Below are 21,410 nucleotides of genomic sequence, written 5' to 3'. Positions count from 1 at the left end.
ACACCAACTTCTTCGAAAATCCCATTGAACCCAGTGGAACTTACTTCTAAATAAATGCTCATGTGCTCAGGTTCCAATATACTCTGCAGAAAGCAGCATATTACAGTATTTGGCATAGAAAGCAATATACAGTCTGTGCAAAAACAATGCTATTCTGTTTCATCTTTACGGTATTTTTCAAAACCTGAAGTCATGACTCTGATGTTTGATATATACTGTTTCTGCGTAATTAAGATCAATGAAGTGTTCTATAGAACAGATTTCCCCAAGCATTCATAGGTATTTGAAAGTATATTTTGTTTGGAAGCTTCTGCCATTTCTTAGATTTATTGCATTTCATAGATATGGAGGGGTGTAAGTGACTGACAGGAAGCTCAGATCATTCAGCCTTCTGCCTTGAGTGGCACAGTGTGTTGTATATGAAAAATTTGTGCCATTCTTCAAGGTGTGCTGGTCAACAGTGAATCATGATTTTAAAGATTTTCTGCTTCTCTTTAAGATGATTTGCAAGACATGTTGCCGTATCATGCTGACCTGTGAAGAACAGAAACAGTTTTTGGATTATCTGAAGAGACCTGGCTTGACCTATCTCCAGAAACGGGGATTGAAAAAAAAGGTCTCTGAAAAATGCAGGAAAAAGAACACCTGCCCATATTGCGGGGCTTTTAATGGTGAGTGTAGGAAACAGCCGTTTTGCTCTTGAGTCCCTCCTGCACCTAAAGTCTGGAACGTTTTAGGCCAGTTAATTGAACCTTGTATGTGTTGTGCAGCATGTCATGCCAACTGCAGTCCACCACAAGTCCAGCTGTGAGTAAAACACATCAGTTTCAAACAGTATACTTCTTCCCTGCACATTGCCCAATAATGTCCTTTGAAGAAATACTGGGAAAAGATCATGCTTGTCTTGTTTGGACTTAGCTGTCATGGCCCCTGTCTACAAATCGTTTGTCCATTATTTATCTCATTCTCCCTCCAAGCAGCTCAGTACAGCTTTATTTTCCCCTGTCCCTCTTTTATCCTCCTGAGAACTCCGTGACTTCGGTTAAGCTGAGAGGTAGTGACTGACTCAGGGTAAGCTTTGTGGCTGAGTGGCGATTTAAACCTGGGTCTCCCTGATTTAAGTCCAATGTGCTAACCACTACGCTATACTGGCTCTTAACTTGGATCTCAGTCTAACAGTTCCATATGTGGTTTATAAATTGTAACCTATAATTTTACAAAACTATACCAACAGAAATAACTGTAGACTACTTGTGAAGATGACTAGAGCTTTAGATTATAATGAAAGATTCCAAATGCTAAATGTTCTATAGGAATTTTTCACTAGAGATTGCATTCTTCGCCTGCTAACAACAATAAAGGGATAATATAAAAAGTAGCCAATTTTGTTCTGGCTGTAGCAAAATGGCATCAACATTATTTTGACTCCAGTGTGAGAGACTACAACTGGGAGAGGCCATAGCTTAGTCATGGAGAACATGCTGTATATTAGTGATATTTGACTGTACGATGTCATGTTTTTTATTGTGGAAATTTGCTGTGTGGTGATTATTCTTCATTTTTAAAATCCTTGCTGAATGCTAAGAGTGAATGTAACTGCTTGGTTTCTGTTTGTAATTGATACTTTGTTATGCCAGAAAAAAACAAGTTTGAACTGAACATTCTCAACCTTAGTGACAGGGGCTGTTCTCACAAAATGCTAACCCACAATCAGTGTTTGAGTGTGGGTTGTTTTGAACCATGAGTTGTTTGCTGAACTGTGGGTTAGTGTATTTGTCTGAATGCAGCAGGCTTTCTGCAGGGTGGGTTATTGTGTTGTCTGAATGCAGCCAGGGTGGCTTGTTAAACATGCAGTGTGGCTTGTTAACCACCCTGAACAACACAACAACAAATCATGGGTTCTCAAGGTGGCTTGTTTGAGAAAAATAAGCTACGCCGCATGGTTAACATGCCACCCTGGCTGCGTTCAGACAGCATCATAACCCACGGTTCAGAACGACCCACACTCAAACACTGACTGTGGGTTAGTGTGTTGTGTGAACAGTCACACGGTATAAGCCGCAGTACTTCCGCTGCTGGTACATTTTTTTGTTGGTGTCTCTCCTCTATTGCTCTTTATTATTGATTACCTTTTTGTTATTCTGCTTGCTAAACTCTTAGTGTGACCAATATAAATGTGATTGTACATTTATCTTCTTGTAGGTACTGTAAAGAAGTGTGGCTTACTAAAGATAATCCATGAGAAATACAAGACCACTAAGAAGATTGTGGATCCTGTCGTGTCTCACTTTATACAGTCCTTTGACACTGCTATAGAACATAATAAAGAGATTGAACCCTTACTGGGAAAAGCCCAGGTGAATGAGAAACCTGTACAAGCTTCTATTGGTTGAATTTCCTCTTCCTTATAAATGGGGATTTTTGTTAGATTGCAATAACTAAGGATTTCTATGTGTAAAAACACTGAAATATGCTGAAATATCAGAGGATAGAAGCCAATCAGTCATGCAGGGTGCAATCCTATGCATGTTTAGGTAGAGAAAAGTCCTATAACTCCCAGTGTGCCCCAGCCAGCATAGCTGGCAATGGTATGCTGGGATTTGCAGGATGCTTTTCTGTGTAAACGCATAGGATTGCACCATTATTTCTCTCTGATAAACAATAGACTAGAAGGGTAACATCTCATACCCACCCAACCTAAAGATGGTCTGCAAGGCATTATAGGAGGTCGGAGAGATTGTAGCACAGCCACCAAATACAAGGCTTGAATGCAGCGCCCTAGGTTAAAAGCATTTCCAGTTTAAAGATCTTGGCCCGGGAACAGTGTCTGTATGCAACCTTTGAAATCTTGGCTTCAGAAGATCAGAGCTGACATTAGCAAGCTCTGAATCATTGGTCTGAGGAGGTTCCTTATCATTTCTGTCCTCAGAAGTGTTCGCCATATGCATGGGCTGATGAGTGGGTGATGACAAAAAGCCAGACATGCTTATTTTCTCAGTGGGGAGGGAATTAGTATTGGAGTTCATGAAAAAAACATACGTGTTGCCAGACTCACTGAATTATTGTGTAAGATGACTTGCTATAAATCTTGGCTATAGCTTGAAGAGCTGAACATTAAATTTGCCTGCTTAGGTGCTCTTCTAAGAAAATGGGCAAAATATTGATTGTCAAGAAAAGCTTTCTAAGCCTCAAGCTTGTGCTTCCCCTAGCAATGGCCTGCCTTTCAATCAGGTGGCTGCATCTCAAAAAGGATGTAGAACTGGAGAAGGTGCAGAAAAAGGGCAACCAAAATGCTTAAGGGGCTGACGCAGTTCCCCTATGAGGAAAGATTACAGTGTTCGTGACTTTTTAGCTTTAAAAAAGCTGAATAAGGGGGATGCCTGATAAAGGTGGATAAATTATGCAAAGTTTGGAGAAAGTAGATAGGAAAAACTTCTCCCTCATAATGTTATGAAGGTGAGTAGTGGGAGATTCAGGACAAATCAAAGGGAGTCCTTCACACTGTGCATAGATAGACTATGGAATTCATTACCACAAGGAGTAGTGAGGGCCACCAACTTGTATAGCTTTAAAAGAGGATTAGACAGATTCATGGAGGATAAGGCTGCTAATGGCTACTAGTCATGATGGCTGTATATTATCTCCAGGATCAAAGGAAGTATGCCAGTTGCTGGAGGAATATGAGTGAGATGGCACTATTGTGCTCATGTCCTGCTTGTGGGCTTCCTGTGGGTGCTAATATTTAATAGGCCTTTGGTCTGATCCATGACTGTTTTGATGTTCTCATGCTCTGTGGTACCTGGGCACATCAAACAAGTATATACATATCTTCATAAATATACACACATCGAGTCTGGATTGTGACCTAATTGCAATCGCTAAAATAGAGAACTGCTGTAAAATGTTATCTGAGGCTGGAGACAGATGGTATGGAGCATGAGGGCAGTGAGGAAACAGAAGGGAGAAGTGAATTTCATGAAATTTGAGAAATGCCAATATTTGCATTTTAATATGCTTTAACCCATAAATTCTGTAGCGTCTTGACAGGTGACCAAGGATGCATATTCAGGGTTGCTTACATTGTGATCCTAAACATTTGTGTCCCTGAAATTCTGGAGTAACATCTTGCTCTTCCTTGCTGCTTTAAAGCTATCCACTAAACCAGAGAGTGGAAACATGTATTGAGATGTAGCCAAAAACAGGGTTTCTTGCCTTATGATGTTAACATGTAATTGCAATCCTTTGAATTTGACTAGGAGAACTTGAATCCCTTGGTGGTTTTGAATCTCTTAAAAAGAATTCCTGCAGAAGATATCCCTCTGCTTTTGATGAACCCGGAATCAGGCAAGCCTTCCGACTTGATCCTGACACGACTCTTGGTTCCCCCATTGTGCATTAGGCCCTCTGTAGTAAGCGACTTAAAATCTGGCACCAATGAGGATGACCTAACAATGAAGCTGACAGAAATAATTTTCCTCAATGATGTGATCAAGAAGGTGAGCTACCCTTTCACTTTGCATATAGCTATAATAGGAATGGTTCATGCTCTGCTTCTTATTGGTAGTTTTCAAATGCGCACCTGAGTAGGGATGCTGTTAATGTGAATTCACATAAAAATGGTTACATCTTGCTCAGTTGCTGAAACAGTTGCTATGCTAGTTATTTTTGTTATTTGCTTGTTTGCAAGTTAAGATACTTTGAAAATGGTTTGATTCCTAATTCCTATAGGAACACCATCAGGTTCTTGTCAGACTTGCTGAACGTTCTCTAAAAATGTGGATTTGCATGTGCTGAAACTTAGTTTGCTTTCTTTTGTGTGATCAGCATAGAATCTCAGGAGCCAAAACTCAGATGATAATGGAGGACTGGGACTTCCTGCAGTTGCAATGTGCTCTGTACATTAATAGCGAACTCTCTGGCATTCCTCTCAACATGGCGCCCAAGAAGTGGACAAGAGGCTTTGTTCAAAGGCTGAAGGGAAAGCAAGGTAGGTGTTTCAACATGATCTATGCTTGCATTACCTATCACATTTGAATGTATGAAGTTGTCTTAGTCAGTCACAACTACCTAGCCCATTATTGGCTGCTCTGAATAGTGCAGTTACGCTAACTGTTTATATGGGCTTTCTAGCTTTGTTTGTTTGTTTGGGTTGCCAAGCAGACTCTCTCGTATTGGCTGTCTTCATCCTAGTGTTAGGAATGGGCTATTCTTCATTAATATATTAGTGCACATTAATACTTGCTAGCGAATTTTAACCAGTGTACCTTTTGATGCAATTGACAAAGCAGTTAATCAAAAATTAGTCTGCTATACTTTAAACTGGGGTGGGGGAACATAAGGCCCCAAGTGCTCCCGCCCCCACCATTTTTTAAAGGTTTTGAGAAAAACATAGCATCTGGAGCACTATGGAATGCCAAAAAGGTCGAAGTTAGCTTGTTCACAAGCTAGATTTGACCTTTTTAGGGCTCTGTAGCTGCTACAGAGCTCTAAAAGCATCAAATTTAGCTTGCAAATGGTTTGACTTTTTTGGCACTTCATAGTGCTCTGGACACCATTTTTTCCATTAAATTCATTATTAATTTGTGTTTTGGGAGACTGCAGCCTGGGGGCAGGGGGATGGCCCCTGGACGTCCTGAAGTTGCCCACCCCTGCTTTAAACTATGGAGGGTGTGATGCATTGTACCCAGAGCCCTCCATGGATTTGTACCATGCTAATCATGCGCCCTCCTATACCACTGTGTCCTTGCATGACATTCAGCCTTCTAACTCAGCCATCTGAAATCCTCCTGTTCCCTTACAAGACTCTGCCCTTAATGCCTCTGAGGTCTGGAAGTCTCTCCCAGGAACATTTGTGAGATGGCACCTCTCTCTCCCATGAAATACTTCCTCAAAACCTACCTTCTCCATGAAACGTTTGTCTTAACCCTTTTTTTGTCATCCCCCGCTGTTTAAATATGCGTAATAGAACTGAATGCATATTCTTCTCTATCCTTGTCTCCACCCTCCTCATTGCTTCTTCCTATGTCCATTTAAAAATGTGTTTTAATTATATAGAAATCTCTATCCTGCTCTTCTAGTGCCCTTGCTCCACTCTGAGCAGCTTACAAAAATTAATACAAATGCAACAATTATATAAACAAAGTAAAACATGAAGACAAGAGACCATACATGCAACATAGCTTTAAATAAAACACTGGGACCTACAAGGCAAAAGCCTGCTGGAATAAAGATGGCTTCATCAGCCAGTGAAAGACAGAGAAGGGGCTACCCTCACTTCGTGGGGAAAGGTTTTCCACAATATTGGTGCAGCTGCAGATGTTCAGGTTGTATCCTTCTTGGGGCAGGATCATGTCTTGCTTATTACTCTGTAAAGTCCTATGTACATGGACAGTACTATATAAATAATAAAAAAAGAGAATGCTGATCTCTTACTTTCATATTTTCTCTTTGGAAAATCAGCCAGTTTTTACATGACTGATTTGAACTTGTTTGGGGCATTTTCCCTCCTCCACTTTTTTTTTAAAGGTCGGTTTAGAGGGAACTTGTCTGGAAAGCGAGTGGACTTCTCGGGCAGAACAGTTATCTCGCCTGACCCAAACTTGAGAATCGATGAAGTGGCTGTACCTGTTCATGTTGCAAAAATACTAACATTTCCTGAGAAGGTAATTAAAGAGAATTAAACCGTCTGTTGTCCCCTGCGTGGTGTGATCCCTTGCTATAGAAGTTCCCAGAACCTCTACGCATGGTACCATCAAGAGCAGATTTCAGGCTTGGGGCAAGGCAGGGAGAACCAATGTGGGAACTAAACATTCTCTTTGTTCAGACCATTTATTCTGTGGTGGGCTGTGGGGGAGATATAAATGTCTGACTTGCTCCTGATCTCATTGTGCATAAAGTCTTGGTGGGAAGGGATGTATTATCTGGATAGGCCCATGGTTGTTGAATCCCATACAGCGTATAAAACCTAAAATGAGTATGAGACCATTTTGCTCTTCTATATGTCCTTGCACTTGTTCTTGTAACTTTTTGTAGCAATATTGAATTTTTCAGTTAACCCTCCATTGACAGATGGATCAAACACACCTCACACTTTGAGGGGAAAAAACATAAAATTCTTGTGCCAGTCTTCCACAACTCCCATGTTCCAGGTGTTTTGGGTGGTGTGGGGAGGGATCCTTAATTTAGTAAGAAATCTGTTTCTTCTCTTAAGACTTTTGGGGGCCAATTCTGCCTCTATTGGAATAACTGGAACAATTGGAAAACCATGTACATAAGGTGCTAGGGGTCAAATGACCCTATTGTTTAAAGTTATCAGTTACTCACCATGTCTACAAATGTGTTCTATTAATTTCATGTAAGAAAAGACCATAGAGGGTGAAAAAACAATATTTTCCTTATTTTTGCAATAGGCAGTTTAATTTTCATACACAAATATGAAATAGACAAATATTTCATAGACAATAGACAAATTACCACAGATATCACCACAAACCATGTCAGGGGTCAATAGTAACCTACACGTTTACAAAAGCTGCTTATAAACCTGAATTTTTAAAGCATTTTCCCCCCAGTTAGAACTTTCTTTATGATCCAGCAAAACAGTTTTTTTTTCATCATAGCTACCATTTTGAGCAAAACTTACTAATCTTCGCTGTTGGGGTCATTCTAGACCCTACTGCAAAACTCTCCCACAGTGCTTCACACCATATAAGAATGTTACAATTGATGAACATTCGTGTCATTCAGTGGAAGGTGCCCGATGAAAGGCAATATATGCCATCCAAAACGACAAAGTATGGCATAAAATTCTGGCTGTGTTGTGATTCCAAGATATCATACGTTTGTAATGCTGACATAAGGATCCTTCAGCAGCTCAAACTCTAGGCCAAACAATGGTTGATAAACTAACATCTCATTTACAGGTTTCCAGATGAACCATAGCAACTGATAAGTTTTTCACCAGTGTGCCACTAGGCCAGGGAATTAACCAAGAAAACCTGACTGTGGTTCGCACATTGAAAAACAACCAACAACCAGAAATTCCCCCAGCATTCCTTGCCCACAAATCCAGATATGTGAACATCAGCATTTTTGGCTTTTGAAAAGCTTTGATACTTGTTACTTACGTACCAAAGAAATTACAGTAGTTCTACTTTCTCCAGTACATAAAGATGTAGCAATCTCAGGCAAGAAATCTAAGCCTTACATCATTCATTGTTGTAGTACAATGAAACTAAAGGTGATGTAGACACCTCTGATCAGATGGTGTCCACATACACTTCCAAATGCATTTATTTATCAATTATTAATTAATGACGCTTATATGCGTATGCTTCCCCAAAACAGAAAATTATCTAAGCAGCTTACAGTAAGTATGAAAACAAACAGTTATCCATGGTGGTTTGGTTTTTCCCCCCAAATATAGTGGGCATTGCCTAGTTAAGTGTCTATATGTTTGGAAGTTAAACAATCCATGATGGTATGAACATCCCCAAAAGCTGCCTTGCTAGTAGACCTGGGTCTACAGTTTATCAAACCCTGGCTTGAATCTAGGGATATAACCTGCTTGCCTGGAACATTGAGAGAGGCAGCATCAGAACTGGTTGAGCTTATAAAGACCAGTTCATATTTATATTTTTACACATATTCTATAGAAGGTTTGAAAAGAGTGGTAGTATATGCACAAAAGAACAAGGCTAGCCTGACCATAGAGTGCAACTAACCTTCTGGTGCTAAAATTCCTGAGGTCACTGCCTCAGTTCTGAAAATGTCTTAGAGGGCCAAGAGGAGACGTAGGAGCACAGAGGCAGCTTGTCAGTTGTGTGATATTGTTTAATATCCCAAGGAACAGTATCAAGAGCTGTCTGATCTCTGTGAGCCCCTGGAGTATTTTCAGTTGTCAAGGGATGATGGACATTAACGTTTAGTCATTTAATATGCTGCTATTTATGCTGCCTATTATATAATACACAAAGGGGAAGGGGGCACACAATTCCTATTCACCTGAGGCAGCAAAAATCTTTGGGCCAGCCTTATACAAGAATTGTGCTATTGGGAGAGTTCTGCTTTTAACTGGGGTATTCCTGTTACAGGTAAACAGAGCTAACATCGACTTTATGAGGAAACTTGTTCGGAATGGTCCGGAGGTTCATCCTGGAGCCAACTTCATTCAGCAAAGGCACACACAAATGAAAAGGTGTGGCCTTGTATCTGAAATGGCCTCTTTCTACTTGACCGTCCTTTGACCTTGCAGTTTCAGTTCTTGCTTTGAACATATCTAGAGGCTATCTGGAACACTTCTTCCTCACAATTTAATTTTACGCATTCTGGCTTAAAGTAGTCTTGATTATGTATCTATACAGAATTCATTCCTTATAGAGAATTCACTTTCAGTACATGTGTTTGAATGTACTGCAAGTGTATTAATGTACTAATTCCAGCCCCCCACTCTCTCCCTGAACAGCTGAAAAGCATAATTACTAAGACTGTAACCTTTTATTGGTTAAGTGAACTGATTAAAATGTTTTGATCAACTAAAAAGATAGCCCTGATTGATTGGGAAACATTTTTAAGTTTATTGTTTTTAATATAAGGGCTTAGAAAAGCTGCAGCTGGGCAATGCTATCTTAAGAGGCATTCCTCCTTGTCACACAGGAGGGAATGCCTCTTCCGAGAGAGGGCATGTATGTGTTGAAGCAGGCAGCATCTAAAATAGCCATCCCCAACCTGGTGCCCTCCAGATGTTTTGTACTACAACTCACATCATTCTTAACCACTCCCCATCCTGCCTGGGGCTGGTGAGAGTTTTAGTCCAAAACATCTGAAGGGCACTAGATTGGGGAAGGCTGATCTAAAGACAAGGTAAGTTGGCTTTTTCCTTCAAAATGTGCTTCATTCATATGCAAGCAGTCTTAATCATCCTAAGATTTCTTAACCCTGGTAAATGACTGGGAGAGTTTTTCAAGTAGGTTCCCCAGCAGGTTGACTGAGGTAGGGATCTGCAAATACGAAACCCATTTGCACAGTCTTGTCCTCCCCACCTGGATTAAGGCAAAGACCTGTAAGTTTTAATGTTTCCTTCCCTGTTGTAAAATGGTATGGAAAAGCTTTCAGTTATGATTTCATTCAGCCGAAGAATCAGTGATAAGGTTCCGTAATCCTATAGAAGTGTGCTTGTAGTTCTAAATGGGTAGGCTCTGTGTTAAAACTGACACACAATCAGTTTCTCTTGAGATTTTTCTTCCCTATTATAGATTTTCTTTCTCTTCCCCTGCTCCCACCCAGGTTTTTGAAATATGGAAACCGTGAGAAGATGGCTCAGGAGCTGAAATATGGCGACATTGTAGAGAGGCACCTCATTGATGGGGATATAGTCCTGTTCAACCGACAACCTTCTTTGCACAAGCTCAGCATCATGGCTCATATAGTAAGCACAGTAACTTGCCTTACTGGGGCCTGTCTATTCAGCGATGCTTAAGACTTCCGTGCAAAAGTATTATTCTTGCATGAGAGAACCAAAAAGTGAAAACTAATTGCTGTCAATGTTGAGCTTCAAATGTGATCTGTGTGTTTGTCCTTGCAACTCTTACAGATTTCAAATAGTGCATGTTGCATGCTCTCCTGCCCAATTTGGGTAACTATTCCATGGATTCCATAGCAGGAGTAGGTAACCTTTTAGGGCCAGAGGCACATTTATCAATTTGAGAAACTGTCCTGGGCACCACCACAGAATGGTTGCTATGTGAGGCATGGCAAAGGTCATGTGACCCATCCAAAAGACAGAGTACAAGGCAGAGGTGGAGTCAGAGCCCCATCACACTAAAGAAACTCCTGTGAAGCCACAGTTTTCAGCACCAACAGAAACCTATTTCACAGCAATCCCAGCTGCCAGTAAGAAAATGTGTTAATGTGCTTTTATTAAATGTGGGAGCACTTTGGCAGGCGCCAAGAAATGTGTGTATTGGTGCCCGTGGGGACCACATTACGTGCCCGTGTTCTATACTCCAGTATGGTGATTTGCTTTCCCTTTCCTTCACCCCTTCCCCAATAGTTTTTGGGTAAATTTGTGTGAAAATGCACAGGTCGTTAGAGGTGTCCCCCAGGCACGAAACCTGCAAAGTTTCTGAAGAATATACATGCATGCACATTTAGAATGACTGGAATTTATTTATATTTCATCAGTGTTAGCAGCAGGGGAACATGGGTGGGAAGGTGCTATAGCACTCCTGTCCTGCTTGTGGGTTTCCCGTGGGCATCTGGTTGGCCACTGTGTGAACAGAATGCTGGACTATATGGACCTTGGTCTGATGCAGCACAGCTCTTCTTATGTTCTTAAACATAAAGTGCCTCTGAGTATATGCAGAATGCTTTTCTTTCACCACTGGGGACTTACATTCTCCCCTTACCAATCCTATTCTCCTCCATGCAACCATCCCTCCTCATCCTACCATCCTCCAGCAACTTTTCATAAAAACAGATGTCTTCTTTTGTGCAACTGGTCTCTATCTCCTCCTTGTTATGCAAAAGCCCTCATTGTATCTTCCTCCCCATAACTTCATTTGTGCCAAGACTTCACCAGGATTCAGCCAATGAGACTATTTTCAAAACTAGGGCTAAGTTATGGAGGAACTCTGAGCGTGTACTAAGTGCCTTTCACTCACCATTGAAGCTAAAGTTCATGCAAAATAAAAAACAAACAAACTCAAATGACAAAACATGCATAGGACTGAGCTGAAAGGGTATTGTCAGTTCATTGGATGGAATTGGGTAGGCACTGTATTAAGCCTGCAGTACCATGCTCACAACTCAGGACTTATTTCTGAGTAAACATGAATAATATCAGGACGCAAACTGCCCTGCAAAAGTAACTTGTGCTGGAATTCTATGCACACTTTCCTGAGGGTAAGCCTCATTAAACATAGTCGGGCTTCTGAGTAGGCATAAATAGGATTGTATAAATTAGCAGTATTTATCTCCCCTCCACTTAAAAAGCAAACCCAAAACTCCTATGTTTATTAAAGCTTTCTGTTCATAGGAACATAGGAAGCTGCCCTATATCGAGTCAGACCCTGGGTCCATCTAGCGCAGTATTGTTGACACTGACTGGCAGCAGCAGCTCTCCAGGGTTTCAGGCAGGATCCTTTCCTAGCCCTACCTGGAGATGCTGGGGATTGAATCTGGGACCTTCTGCATGCCAAGCATGTGCTCTACCACTGAGCTACGGCCCTTCCTATTGCTGGATAATGGCAACTGACAAACAAAATAGCCCCAGATTTGTTTCTCTGCAACCATGTGAACCCACTCTTCTCAAAGGCTTGAGTGAGGAGAAGGAGAAAACCCAACCCTCTTGTCTATTTGTATAAAGTCAAATACAGTTCAGAACTTCTCTTGCCCGCCAAAGAGAATTCTCTTTAAGAATTCCCCAAGATATGCTCTGGGTGGCATAAAGAAGAGAAAGAAAGAACAGGATAGGGGAGGGGAGGGAAGGGAAGGGAAGAAGAAAAGAATGGTGATTGGAAATGCGGGGGGGGGGGGGCAGAATTCCCTAAGCCAAGTGGCTCCTTGCAGAGAGTTAGTGCTTCAGAGGAATTTAGGAGGCTGTGGAGGGTTTGTAAGGATTGCATGTAGTTAAATTAACTTTATGAGGTGAAGTGGCTGAGGGCTTTTTCTAGCTTTTTTTAAAACTGTAGAACCTATTTAAAACCTTAAGCAGTTCCTCGATCATGACGCCATGTAGACCTAGCCCTCCTTTTGGAACAATTTAAGTCCTACAGCTATCTAGGAGAAATTAAAGTGGAGGGGGAGAAACAAGTTTGTGGAGGCTGATTGGATCCTTTGCTGTACTAAATTTCTGCAGAAGCCAAATGTTCCGGTTTGGGACAGTAAAATCAGATGCTGTGTGAAATACCAGTATTTCACATGGAGCTCTTTCTTCCTTCTCTTCAAAATTTCATTGAAAGCAAGCTCCCAACAGAGGGCATGTAAGAGCAGGAAAGTAGGGGGAGATAAGTTTTTTGCCCCTCAAAAAAAAAAAACCCTACACCAGAGATTAGGGATAGTGACCTCCTAATGGTCACCTTAAACACCTGCTTAGGATCTCTAATCCCCTTGGTGGCTTGACAGTTTTTAGTTTTTGTTTTAGTCTTTGAGAAACTTTATGCATGGCTAGCGTAAAAGCCACTGGACCTAACTGTCTGAAATTTGGCAGGTTCAATCAGCTTTATGGAGGCTGTCAGGTCCCCAAACTCTATGCACTTATGTGGAAGCACAAAAAAAGTATAGCTCTTTGCTTTGACGTATTTTCTTGAAACTAGCAAATTTCACCTGTGACTACCACAAAAGCCACTAGACCAAATTTCATGTATTTATCATACAAATTTAAAATGCTACAGCTGTTTCTGTTTTCCAATGCAAGTCAATGGGAAAATGTAAAAAATGGCAATTAGGACAGCTCAAAAGATCCAGGCCACAGCTCCAAGAAGATCCGGGGCCCGTGCCCAGGTGGTCCTTCTTTAACGACGCCCCTGTTTGAATGCTTCTCATGTTTAACCTCCCCACCACCACCACAAACTTACCTCCTGCATGTATAAAACTAGGACAGAGGAGTGGGGGTAGTATCTAACCCATTCCACTGTGCATGGCTCTTCTTGTGTTCTTATATTAAGTGGTACAAGTATATTCTTCCACCTCGTTCTGCTTCATGTGTAGATCCAGCCTGTGCTTTAAATTATTGAGAAAATGCATACACTAACCCTTTACTAGATGTTCCCTGTAGCAAACACATCGCAATATATATGAGCCCAAATATCCTAATGGCATCATGTCTCTCCTGTCTAGCACCTGGCTGAAATTTTGGCTTTGGGGGCTACAGAACTTTAAATGCCAATAATATGATATTATATCTTAAGCATCTAGCAGTGTCTGGAAACAATGAAATAAGGTTGCCATTTGACACAAAGAACGACCTTTAAAAAAACCCCACAGTATTTTAAAGCAAAAACAAAAGTTTTTAAAAATACTATCGGCATATTCTGAAATCCTTGTATGTTTTTGTTCTATTACTTTTCTCGATTTGATCATGTTTTTCAGGCTAGAGTAAAACCCCATCGGACTTTCAGATTTAATGAATGTGTCTGTACACCATACAATGCTGATTTTGATGGTGATGAGATGAATCTTCATCTTCCTCAAACAGAAGAAGCAAAAGCAGAAGCACTTGTTCTAATGGGGGTGAGCAAGCCACTTTTCCTACTGCTTGTTGAGATGAAGGAAGTTGATGGCTGCTGCTTAGTTTCCGTTGCTGGTTATAATCTTCAAGAATTGCACGTTGCAGCACAAAGCTGGGTCTGCATCTTCCTACAGTCTTCCGTAATGCATTCACCATTCAGCTTTTTGAGAAAAGAGAAGGAGGCTGTGGTAGCAAGAGAATAGAGTGTAGGAAGAAGTGTGTTAATAGGTCATCATGTTCTATGTAGTTGAGAATGTCTTTTGTTATATATGTGAATCAGAAGAGCAGAAACCTTGTTTTACAGTTTGATTATTTGCAGCAGAAATACTGTAGTTAACAACAAATAATAACTATGGGACATGTTATGAAATTGGCAGGTTTAATGAATGACTACAATATATTTTCCTTCATCTAGACCAAAGCAAACTTGGTAACTCCAAGAAATGGAGAGCCTCTTATTGCTGCAATTCAGGATTTCCTTACAGGTCTGTATTTGAAGTTATTTTACTCCATGTGAGTGTGAGGGAGAGACAGACAGAGAGACAAACAGACACTTTCAAAGGACTCTTAAATGTTTCTGTTTGGTGGTGGTAAGTCATATGTGGACTGGAACTTCCTTGAACTATTCCTCCTAAGACTAGAAAATAACATAGTGTCATAGATGAGGTTCGTCTATACCAGAGTAGCAGTTCTCCTATAGGGCAAGCCAGGGTTGCTCTAGTCTTCAGTACAGACAGTGGTGGGATCTGTGTATGGCTTAGTTGGGTGCTGTATGGTAACTTCTGATGCGTCCTTGTAGCCTTGTAGTCTCTAGGAGGAACCTGCCAAAAACCTGGGGAAATATTTACATAGTTTCTTTTCTAATGGGGTTTCCCTCCTTTTTAGCTTCTAAAGTGCAACTTTTCATGCAAATAACTGATTTTCGTTGAACAGATATATAAGATACATAATATTTTGTTATGTACTGTTGTTGTATTAAACATGGCCAGTGTAATGCATGTTATTCTGTGCCTCTTCTCTTACACTTGTGTTTTATTTTTGTTTTTTTTATTTTAGGTGCCTATCTCCTCACACTGAAAGACACTTTTTTTGACCGAGCTAAAGCTTGTCAGATTATTGCGTCTATCCTGGTTGGCAAGGATGAAAAAATTAAAGTTTGTCTTCCACCTCCAGCAATTCTGAAGGTATGAGGTGTGTCAGGGCGACTGAGAGAGTGCTTGAGTTTAGTCACTAAGAACTTGTTTTTTCTTTTTGTATGGACATAGAGCAGAGTAGATCTCACTGGTACTGTTGTGCAGTGTATCAAGAGACAAGCTTTGTACCAGGGTGAGAAGAGAGACATATTGGAGAATAGCAAATTCTGTAATTTGAGGACAATTGAACATGTATGTCTTGATGGCTTGCCTCCCTTGTACTGAATGTATCATATTGCAGTAAATACACCAGATTTAAGTAGACCATTTTTGGACTCAGAGATGAATGTTAAAGCCCCATCATTCAGTGATGTGGGGTGGAAACTTTTCCAGTGCTTTATTTCTTCCATAGAAAAAATTCTGTTTCATATGTTCATTGCTAGAAATAGATGTATGCCAATGACAAATACAATATTAGGCAAGCTTGGCAGTTGTGATTAATGTTTTTCAGATGATTATCCCTAGCAAGTATTTGAGAGAATACATATTTTCCATTGAAATACATATATATCTCAGAGTGAAATGAAACTTAATATATAGTGACGGCAAAACTGAAGGTGCTCCAATAACCTTAGTGGAAGGGAGTTGAACTCTGTTGAAATAGATGAGTGGTTGTCAGGATATCATGCACAGTTCTTTGGGTTGCTACAACTAGGGCGCAATCCTATGGCCGCTAGTCAACAGCTAGATGGCCATAGAATAGGTCGGTTTCTGGGAACTGACCTCAGAGCCTGGAGAACTGACCCCCTCCCACGCCACCTCATAGGCAGCACAGATCAGCCCCACACTCCACACTTGTAAGAGCAGCACAGAGCGGCAAAAATGGGGCGTTCCCGGGGGCATGGAGGTCGGAAATGCCAGTACGACACATCCTATGTGTCATCCAGCTGCCACTTCCCACAGTCCGAGGTCCCTCATCTATACAGCTGAAATCGACGGTCTAGCTGCGAAAGCTGGGCGGGGGGAGCGAGGAGGAGATCCGCTCCTCACCACTCCTCCTGCCCTGCACTGGATAGGCGGTCACCCCCAGGCTCACAGGTGAGCATCGATCCGGATAGTTTTGCTCCTTCCGTGTGTCAACAGTTTTCAATACCTTTGGTATTTTCCTGAAATATGAACATTGTAAGGGAAGTACGTGCTATTGTCTTTAAATGTTTTACAACTATTCCAATTCAAAATTGTATATAATAGAACATTTAAAACACATTAAGTATGATTTAATTTTTTTCCTCAAATATTTCAAGTCAAATACTTGTGGTATATTGGGACAAAAAATTAATATGGGGTACTTTTCTTAGCTTTGATGTTTACTAAATACAAATATAAGAAACATGCTAAATTAGATCTCCCTAGGGCAGGGCTAAGCAACTTGTGACCCTCCAAATGTTTTGGCTTATAGTTTCCATCAGTTCTAATCAGCAAAGCCAGTGATGACGGATGATGGGACTTGTAGGCCAAAGCATCTGGAGGGACAGAAGTTGTCCTCTCCTGCTTTAGGGCATCAGAACATTTTCCAATGCAAACTAAAAACTTTCCTATCCAAATGACCCTATGCTAATTAACCTAATGTGCACTCAAAAATTTTCTGGAAAACCCTCATCACTGCTATCATTATTGTAGCAGATTCTGTTTATTTCAGCTGAGCACTCTGAATCAGTTGTCTCTATAATTTGTATTGCTAAATGGAAAGCTGTAGAGGCTTCACCATGAAATATAAAATTTTATAGATGTAGCTACAAACTGTGATTACAAAGAAACAGAGCTTTTTTTCCTTCCATTTCATGAAACAGGGAGGAAGTTAACACATCTGCATGGCCTGTCTTGATGTGTATCCTTTGGCCTCAACTCCATAGATTAATCAGGGCAATTTTTGATCTATGATTAAAGCTTTAGTTGATCGATCTAACCAATTTAATTGGTAGAGCTTGTAGCCCTGGTACTGTCCATTTTCTCCTATAGATACATTGCTGCTTGTGCCCAAATAGTTGAAAGGAAGTGGAAGAGTGGGTTGGAATTCCTAGAGCAGGAGTGGGCAACTTATGGCTCTCCAGACATTGTTGGACTGCAACTCCCATCATCCCTCACCATTGGCTGTGTTGGCTAGGGTTGATAGGAGTTATGGTCCAAGAACAACTGGAGGATCACATTTTGCCCTTCCCTTCCCTAGAGTAAAGTCCGGTATTGTATGTTCTAGTTCCCTAGCTTTAGTTGAAGCCATTGTGCTTGTGTTCCTAATCCTTTCTCCTTGCCCTCTTTCAGCCTGTAACACTGTGGACTGGAAAGCAGGTCTTCAGTATCATTTTAAAGCCCAGTGACAGTTGTCCTGTCAAGGCCAATCTCCGAACCAAGGGCAAGCAGTACTGTGGCAAGGGAGAAGACTTGTGCAGCAATGATTCCTGTAAGTGGAGGTGGCTGTTCAACCTGTGGTTAGAAGCTCATAAACATGTCTTGGCAACAGTAACTTCTACCATACTAATTGTCTAGTAGGCTTTATTGAAGAAGCATGCTGCTGTGGTAGCATGCCATTATAACACTACAGTGCATCTTCAAAAGACCTTTTAGAATTATTATTTTATTCAGGACAGTTTGAGGATTAGGACAGGCAAAAGAAAGTATGTTAGTGTAGATAACACGTAATTAACTTATGGAACTTACTGCTGCAAGATAATACGATGGCCATTGGCTTAGATGGCTTTAAACAGAGACTAGCAAAATTCCTGGAGGATAGATCTATCAGTGGCCATTAGTCACGATGGCTGAATGGAATGTGCAGGTACAAAAACAGGATGCTTCTGAATACCAGATGCTGAGGAGGGCGGTTGCCTTCCTGGCCTGCTCTTGAGCTTCCCAGAAGGATCTGGCTGGCCACTCTTGGAAACAGAATGTTGAGCAAGGTAGACCTTTCATCTGACCCAGCAGGGGTGTTCTGGTCTTATATAGTACCTTTTAAATAAATACCAACCAAAAAGACAGGTCCTTTCCCCAAGGAGTTTACAACCTAAATTTTGACAGAAGGGGAGACAACAAAGGGAGGGTGGCGACATACTTCTGTTTTTGTTTCAGTTCAAGATTGGAGCTAAGGAGTTAGGCCAGAGACTTCAGGGGAAAGGTGGATGGAAAAGATGAACTTGGGCAACTGAAATAGCATGTTTTAAAACTCTGCATTGCTGCTAGGTTTTATTTGGTTTTTACTTCATTTTATACTGTAGTTTTATACTTAAAAATTTCATAATATATTTTATACTGTATTTTATGGTTTTAATTGTTGTGAACTGCCCTGAGAGCTTTGGCAAATGGGGATACAGAAATGTAATAAAATAAACAAATACAGAAAATGTTCCGTGTAAAGTGGCTTTCTAGATGAAGGAAGACCTGTTGAAATTCTTTCTGGACATGGAAAAGTAGGTGGTACAAGGAGGAAAAAGCAAACTCCTTAGAAAAGCTATATTTTACAGGGACTAGAGGTTTTTCAGGAGAAAGTTTAATACGTCTTGTGTAGAAAATAGAGTATGAAAGGCTACGGTGAACTGATGGATCACTAAGTAGAATGACCTAAATATCTCTGCAGGGAGGTGTGATAAAATAGTTTGGAGGGTGTGGTAAAATAGCTTGGAGGTTCTGATTCTGTGAGGAAATCTCATCAGCTGTACAGATGGTTCAGCAAGAAAGCTACCGATAATGCATGGTCTAGGAAAGTTAAAGTAATCAGAAAAGTACAGGGGATTTCTCCATGCAAGTGAATATTGGGATGAAAAAGATTTAGTCATTATGGATTGAACTCTCTTCCCCTCCCCCTCTTCGCCCCCATGTATTATAGTACATATAATTGAACAGTCTAGTTGTAAGGGTGCCAGGTAAATATGATAGTGTTGCATTGATGAGAAATGAGCACCGTAAAGTCTTTCAGGGCTATTAAACCCCTCATTGTCTTACTGCAGGCCTGCACAATTTGTAACCCACCAGCCAGGGTGTTTCAAAATGATGGACCCAATTTCAAAGCAGTATATGCACAAAGCTCTTCCCCTTACATAAACAGCCTGTTTCCTCAAATTGTCGGTACCAACGACGAATGCCGTTTGGCATTGGTGGATCAATGCCAAAACGCCGTTGAAACGCACGCTGCACCGCGATTGCGGATTCAGTCTTGCTGAACTGCAGACACAAAACGCCTTGTGTTGCGGGGTCGCCATCTTGCGAATGATTGAGGCTATGAGCTGTTTGTGCGCTAAGAGAGGCATCTTGCGGTAATCATTTGAAACTCTATGCCCTACCCTTTCAAGTGGTAGGAGTTTCATTCATGGGCAGTTCGTGGTTGCAGAGATATAGCGATTTCAAATCGGGTCCATCTTTTTGAAACACCCTGTATTGTGGCCTGCCAGGTGTTTGACCCATCCCATCATTTTTGGAATCCGAGGTAGACAGCAAACACAGGAGGCCCTGTTGAGCCCCTGATGTGGTGGGCTGTGTTTGGCTTGTGGACTTCAATTTGCACAGGTCTGTTTTATTGTGACCTACAGGACTGACTACAGGAGTAGCTGGCCTGACTAACAGCTTCTGGAAATAGAAAATAAAGTACTTGAGAGCTGTTGTTCCTGATGAGAATAGTCACTATTTGGCAAGTGTAAATAGTTCTGACTACCCCTTTATTAGCTAGTAACTGGCCACTGGGCAAAACGCAGGCAATTCTACTTGTTGTGTAGTTTTGGTTTCTGTGGCTAACTAATAATGAGCAGCTATCTGGGTTCAAGTCAGGCTGCTAAACAGTCCCTAAATTATTTTTGAATAAGAATGGAGTTTAACTAAGAAGTTAACTAGATTTAAACAAACCTTTGCCTGCTTTCAACATGTTGTCCTAGAGGAGATTCTTGGTTTGCTTTTATTGTACAAAATAGGTCTGAAGTTCAAGTTGAAAGACATCTTACTGCCCCAAAACAGATGTTCCCAAGTAAGGTGTGGACACCTGCAGCACAATGTTGTTTGTTGCTGAAGCAGAAATTCTTGTGAAGGATGCTGTAGACCGCAGGCTAAAAAACACATCCACCTTATAGGTACATCTTGAACAGAGAGACAGCCCTGTCTCCCTTGTCTATTAAATTACCAAAGACAAATATAGTTTTGCAGTCCTATGCATGGCAGAGTAAGAAGAGGGCTCTCTCCTTGCTTGAGAATTGTAGCTTTAAATACAGTAAAACAAGGACCTGACTTTCCATGTACAATTATGTTTCTATCCTTGTTTTATTCTCTGTATTTACTCTTGTAATTAGTTTTTATTGTTAAAAGCTCCCATGGTCTTTGACTGTGATTGAGAACTTGCTACTGCTGATATGCTCTGGGGAGTTTAAATAGTCACAAAAAATGAAATGTATTTGGATTTTTCCCTTATCTTATGGCTGGAGGTCTAATGGTTTCTGCATCAGATAACTTGGTTCTGGGTATATTAAGGACATAAGAAGAGCCATGCTGGATCCGACCAAGGGTCCATCTAGTCCAGCATTCTGTTCACACAGTGGCCAACCAGCTGTTGACCAGGAAACCACAAGCAGGACACAAGTGCAACAGCACCCTCCTGCCCATGTTCCCCAGCAACTGGTGTACATAGGCACACTGCCTCTGATACTGGAGGTTGTTGTTGTTGTTGTTCAGTCGTTCAGTCGTGTCCGACTCTTCGTGACCCCATGGACCATAGCACGCCAGGCCTTCCTGTCCTGCGCTCTCTCCCGGAGCGTGCTCAAGTTCATATTCATTGCATCGGTGATGCTATCTAGCCATCTCATCCTCTGCCGTCCCCTTCTCCTTTTGCCTTCAGTCTTTCCCAGCATCAGGGTCTTTTCCAGGGAGTTTTCTCTTCGCATTAGGTGGCCAAAATATTGGAGCTTCAGCTTCATTATCTGTCCTTCCAATGAGCACTCAGGGTTGATTTCCTTTAGGATGGACTGATTTGACCTCCTTGCAGTCCAGGGCACTCGTAAGAGTCTTCTCCAGCACCACAG

At 41.2% G+C, this 21,410-nt stretch overlaps 1 protein-coding gene across 5 annotated transcripts in view; it reads left to right on the top strand.

The window, feature by feature from the left end:
- Positions 1-21,410, top strand: part of POLR3A (RNA polymerase III subunit A) — a 69,084-nt gene that overhangs the window by 6,554 nt on the left and 41,120 nt on the right. For all 5 annotated transcript variants that reach the window (XM_084845228.1, XM_084845231.1, XM_084845232.1 and 2 more), the window contains 11 exons: positions 500-671; positions 2,203-2,357; positions 4,257-4,496; positions 4,825-4,987; positions 6,526-6,662; positions 9,093-9,196; positions 10,285-10,426; positions 14,089-14,229; positions 14,643-14,712; positions 15,284-15,411; positions 17,680-17,818. In XM_084845228.1, the coding sequence (XP_084701354.1) occupies positions 500-671; positions 2,203-2,357; positions 4,257-4,496; positions 4,825-4,987; positions 6,526-6,662; positions 9,093-9,196; positions 10,285-10,426; positions 14,089-14,229; positions 14,643-14,712; positions 15,284-15,411; positions 17,680-17,818 (1,591 nt within the window). The remainder of the gene's footprint in view (positions 1-499; positions 672-2,202; positions 2,358-4,256; positions 4,497-4,824; positions 4,988-6,525; positions 6,663-9,092; positions 9,197-10,284; positions 10,427-14,088; positions 14,230-14,642; positions 14,713-15,283; positions 15,412-17,679; positions 17,819-21,410) is intronic.

Source organism: Heloderma suspectum, chromosome 3 (genome assembly GCF_057233095.1).
Source record: "Heloderma suspectum isolate Gila_16-S chromosome 3, 16-S_ref, whole genome shotgun sequence".
Lineage (NCBI taxonomy): Eukaryota > Metazoa > Chordata > Lepidosauria > Squamata > Helodermatidae > Heloderma > Heloderma suspectum.
Note: the sequence above shows the minus strand (reverse complement) of the source record. Positions and strands in the feature narration are given on the sequence as shown.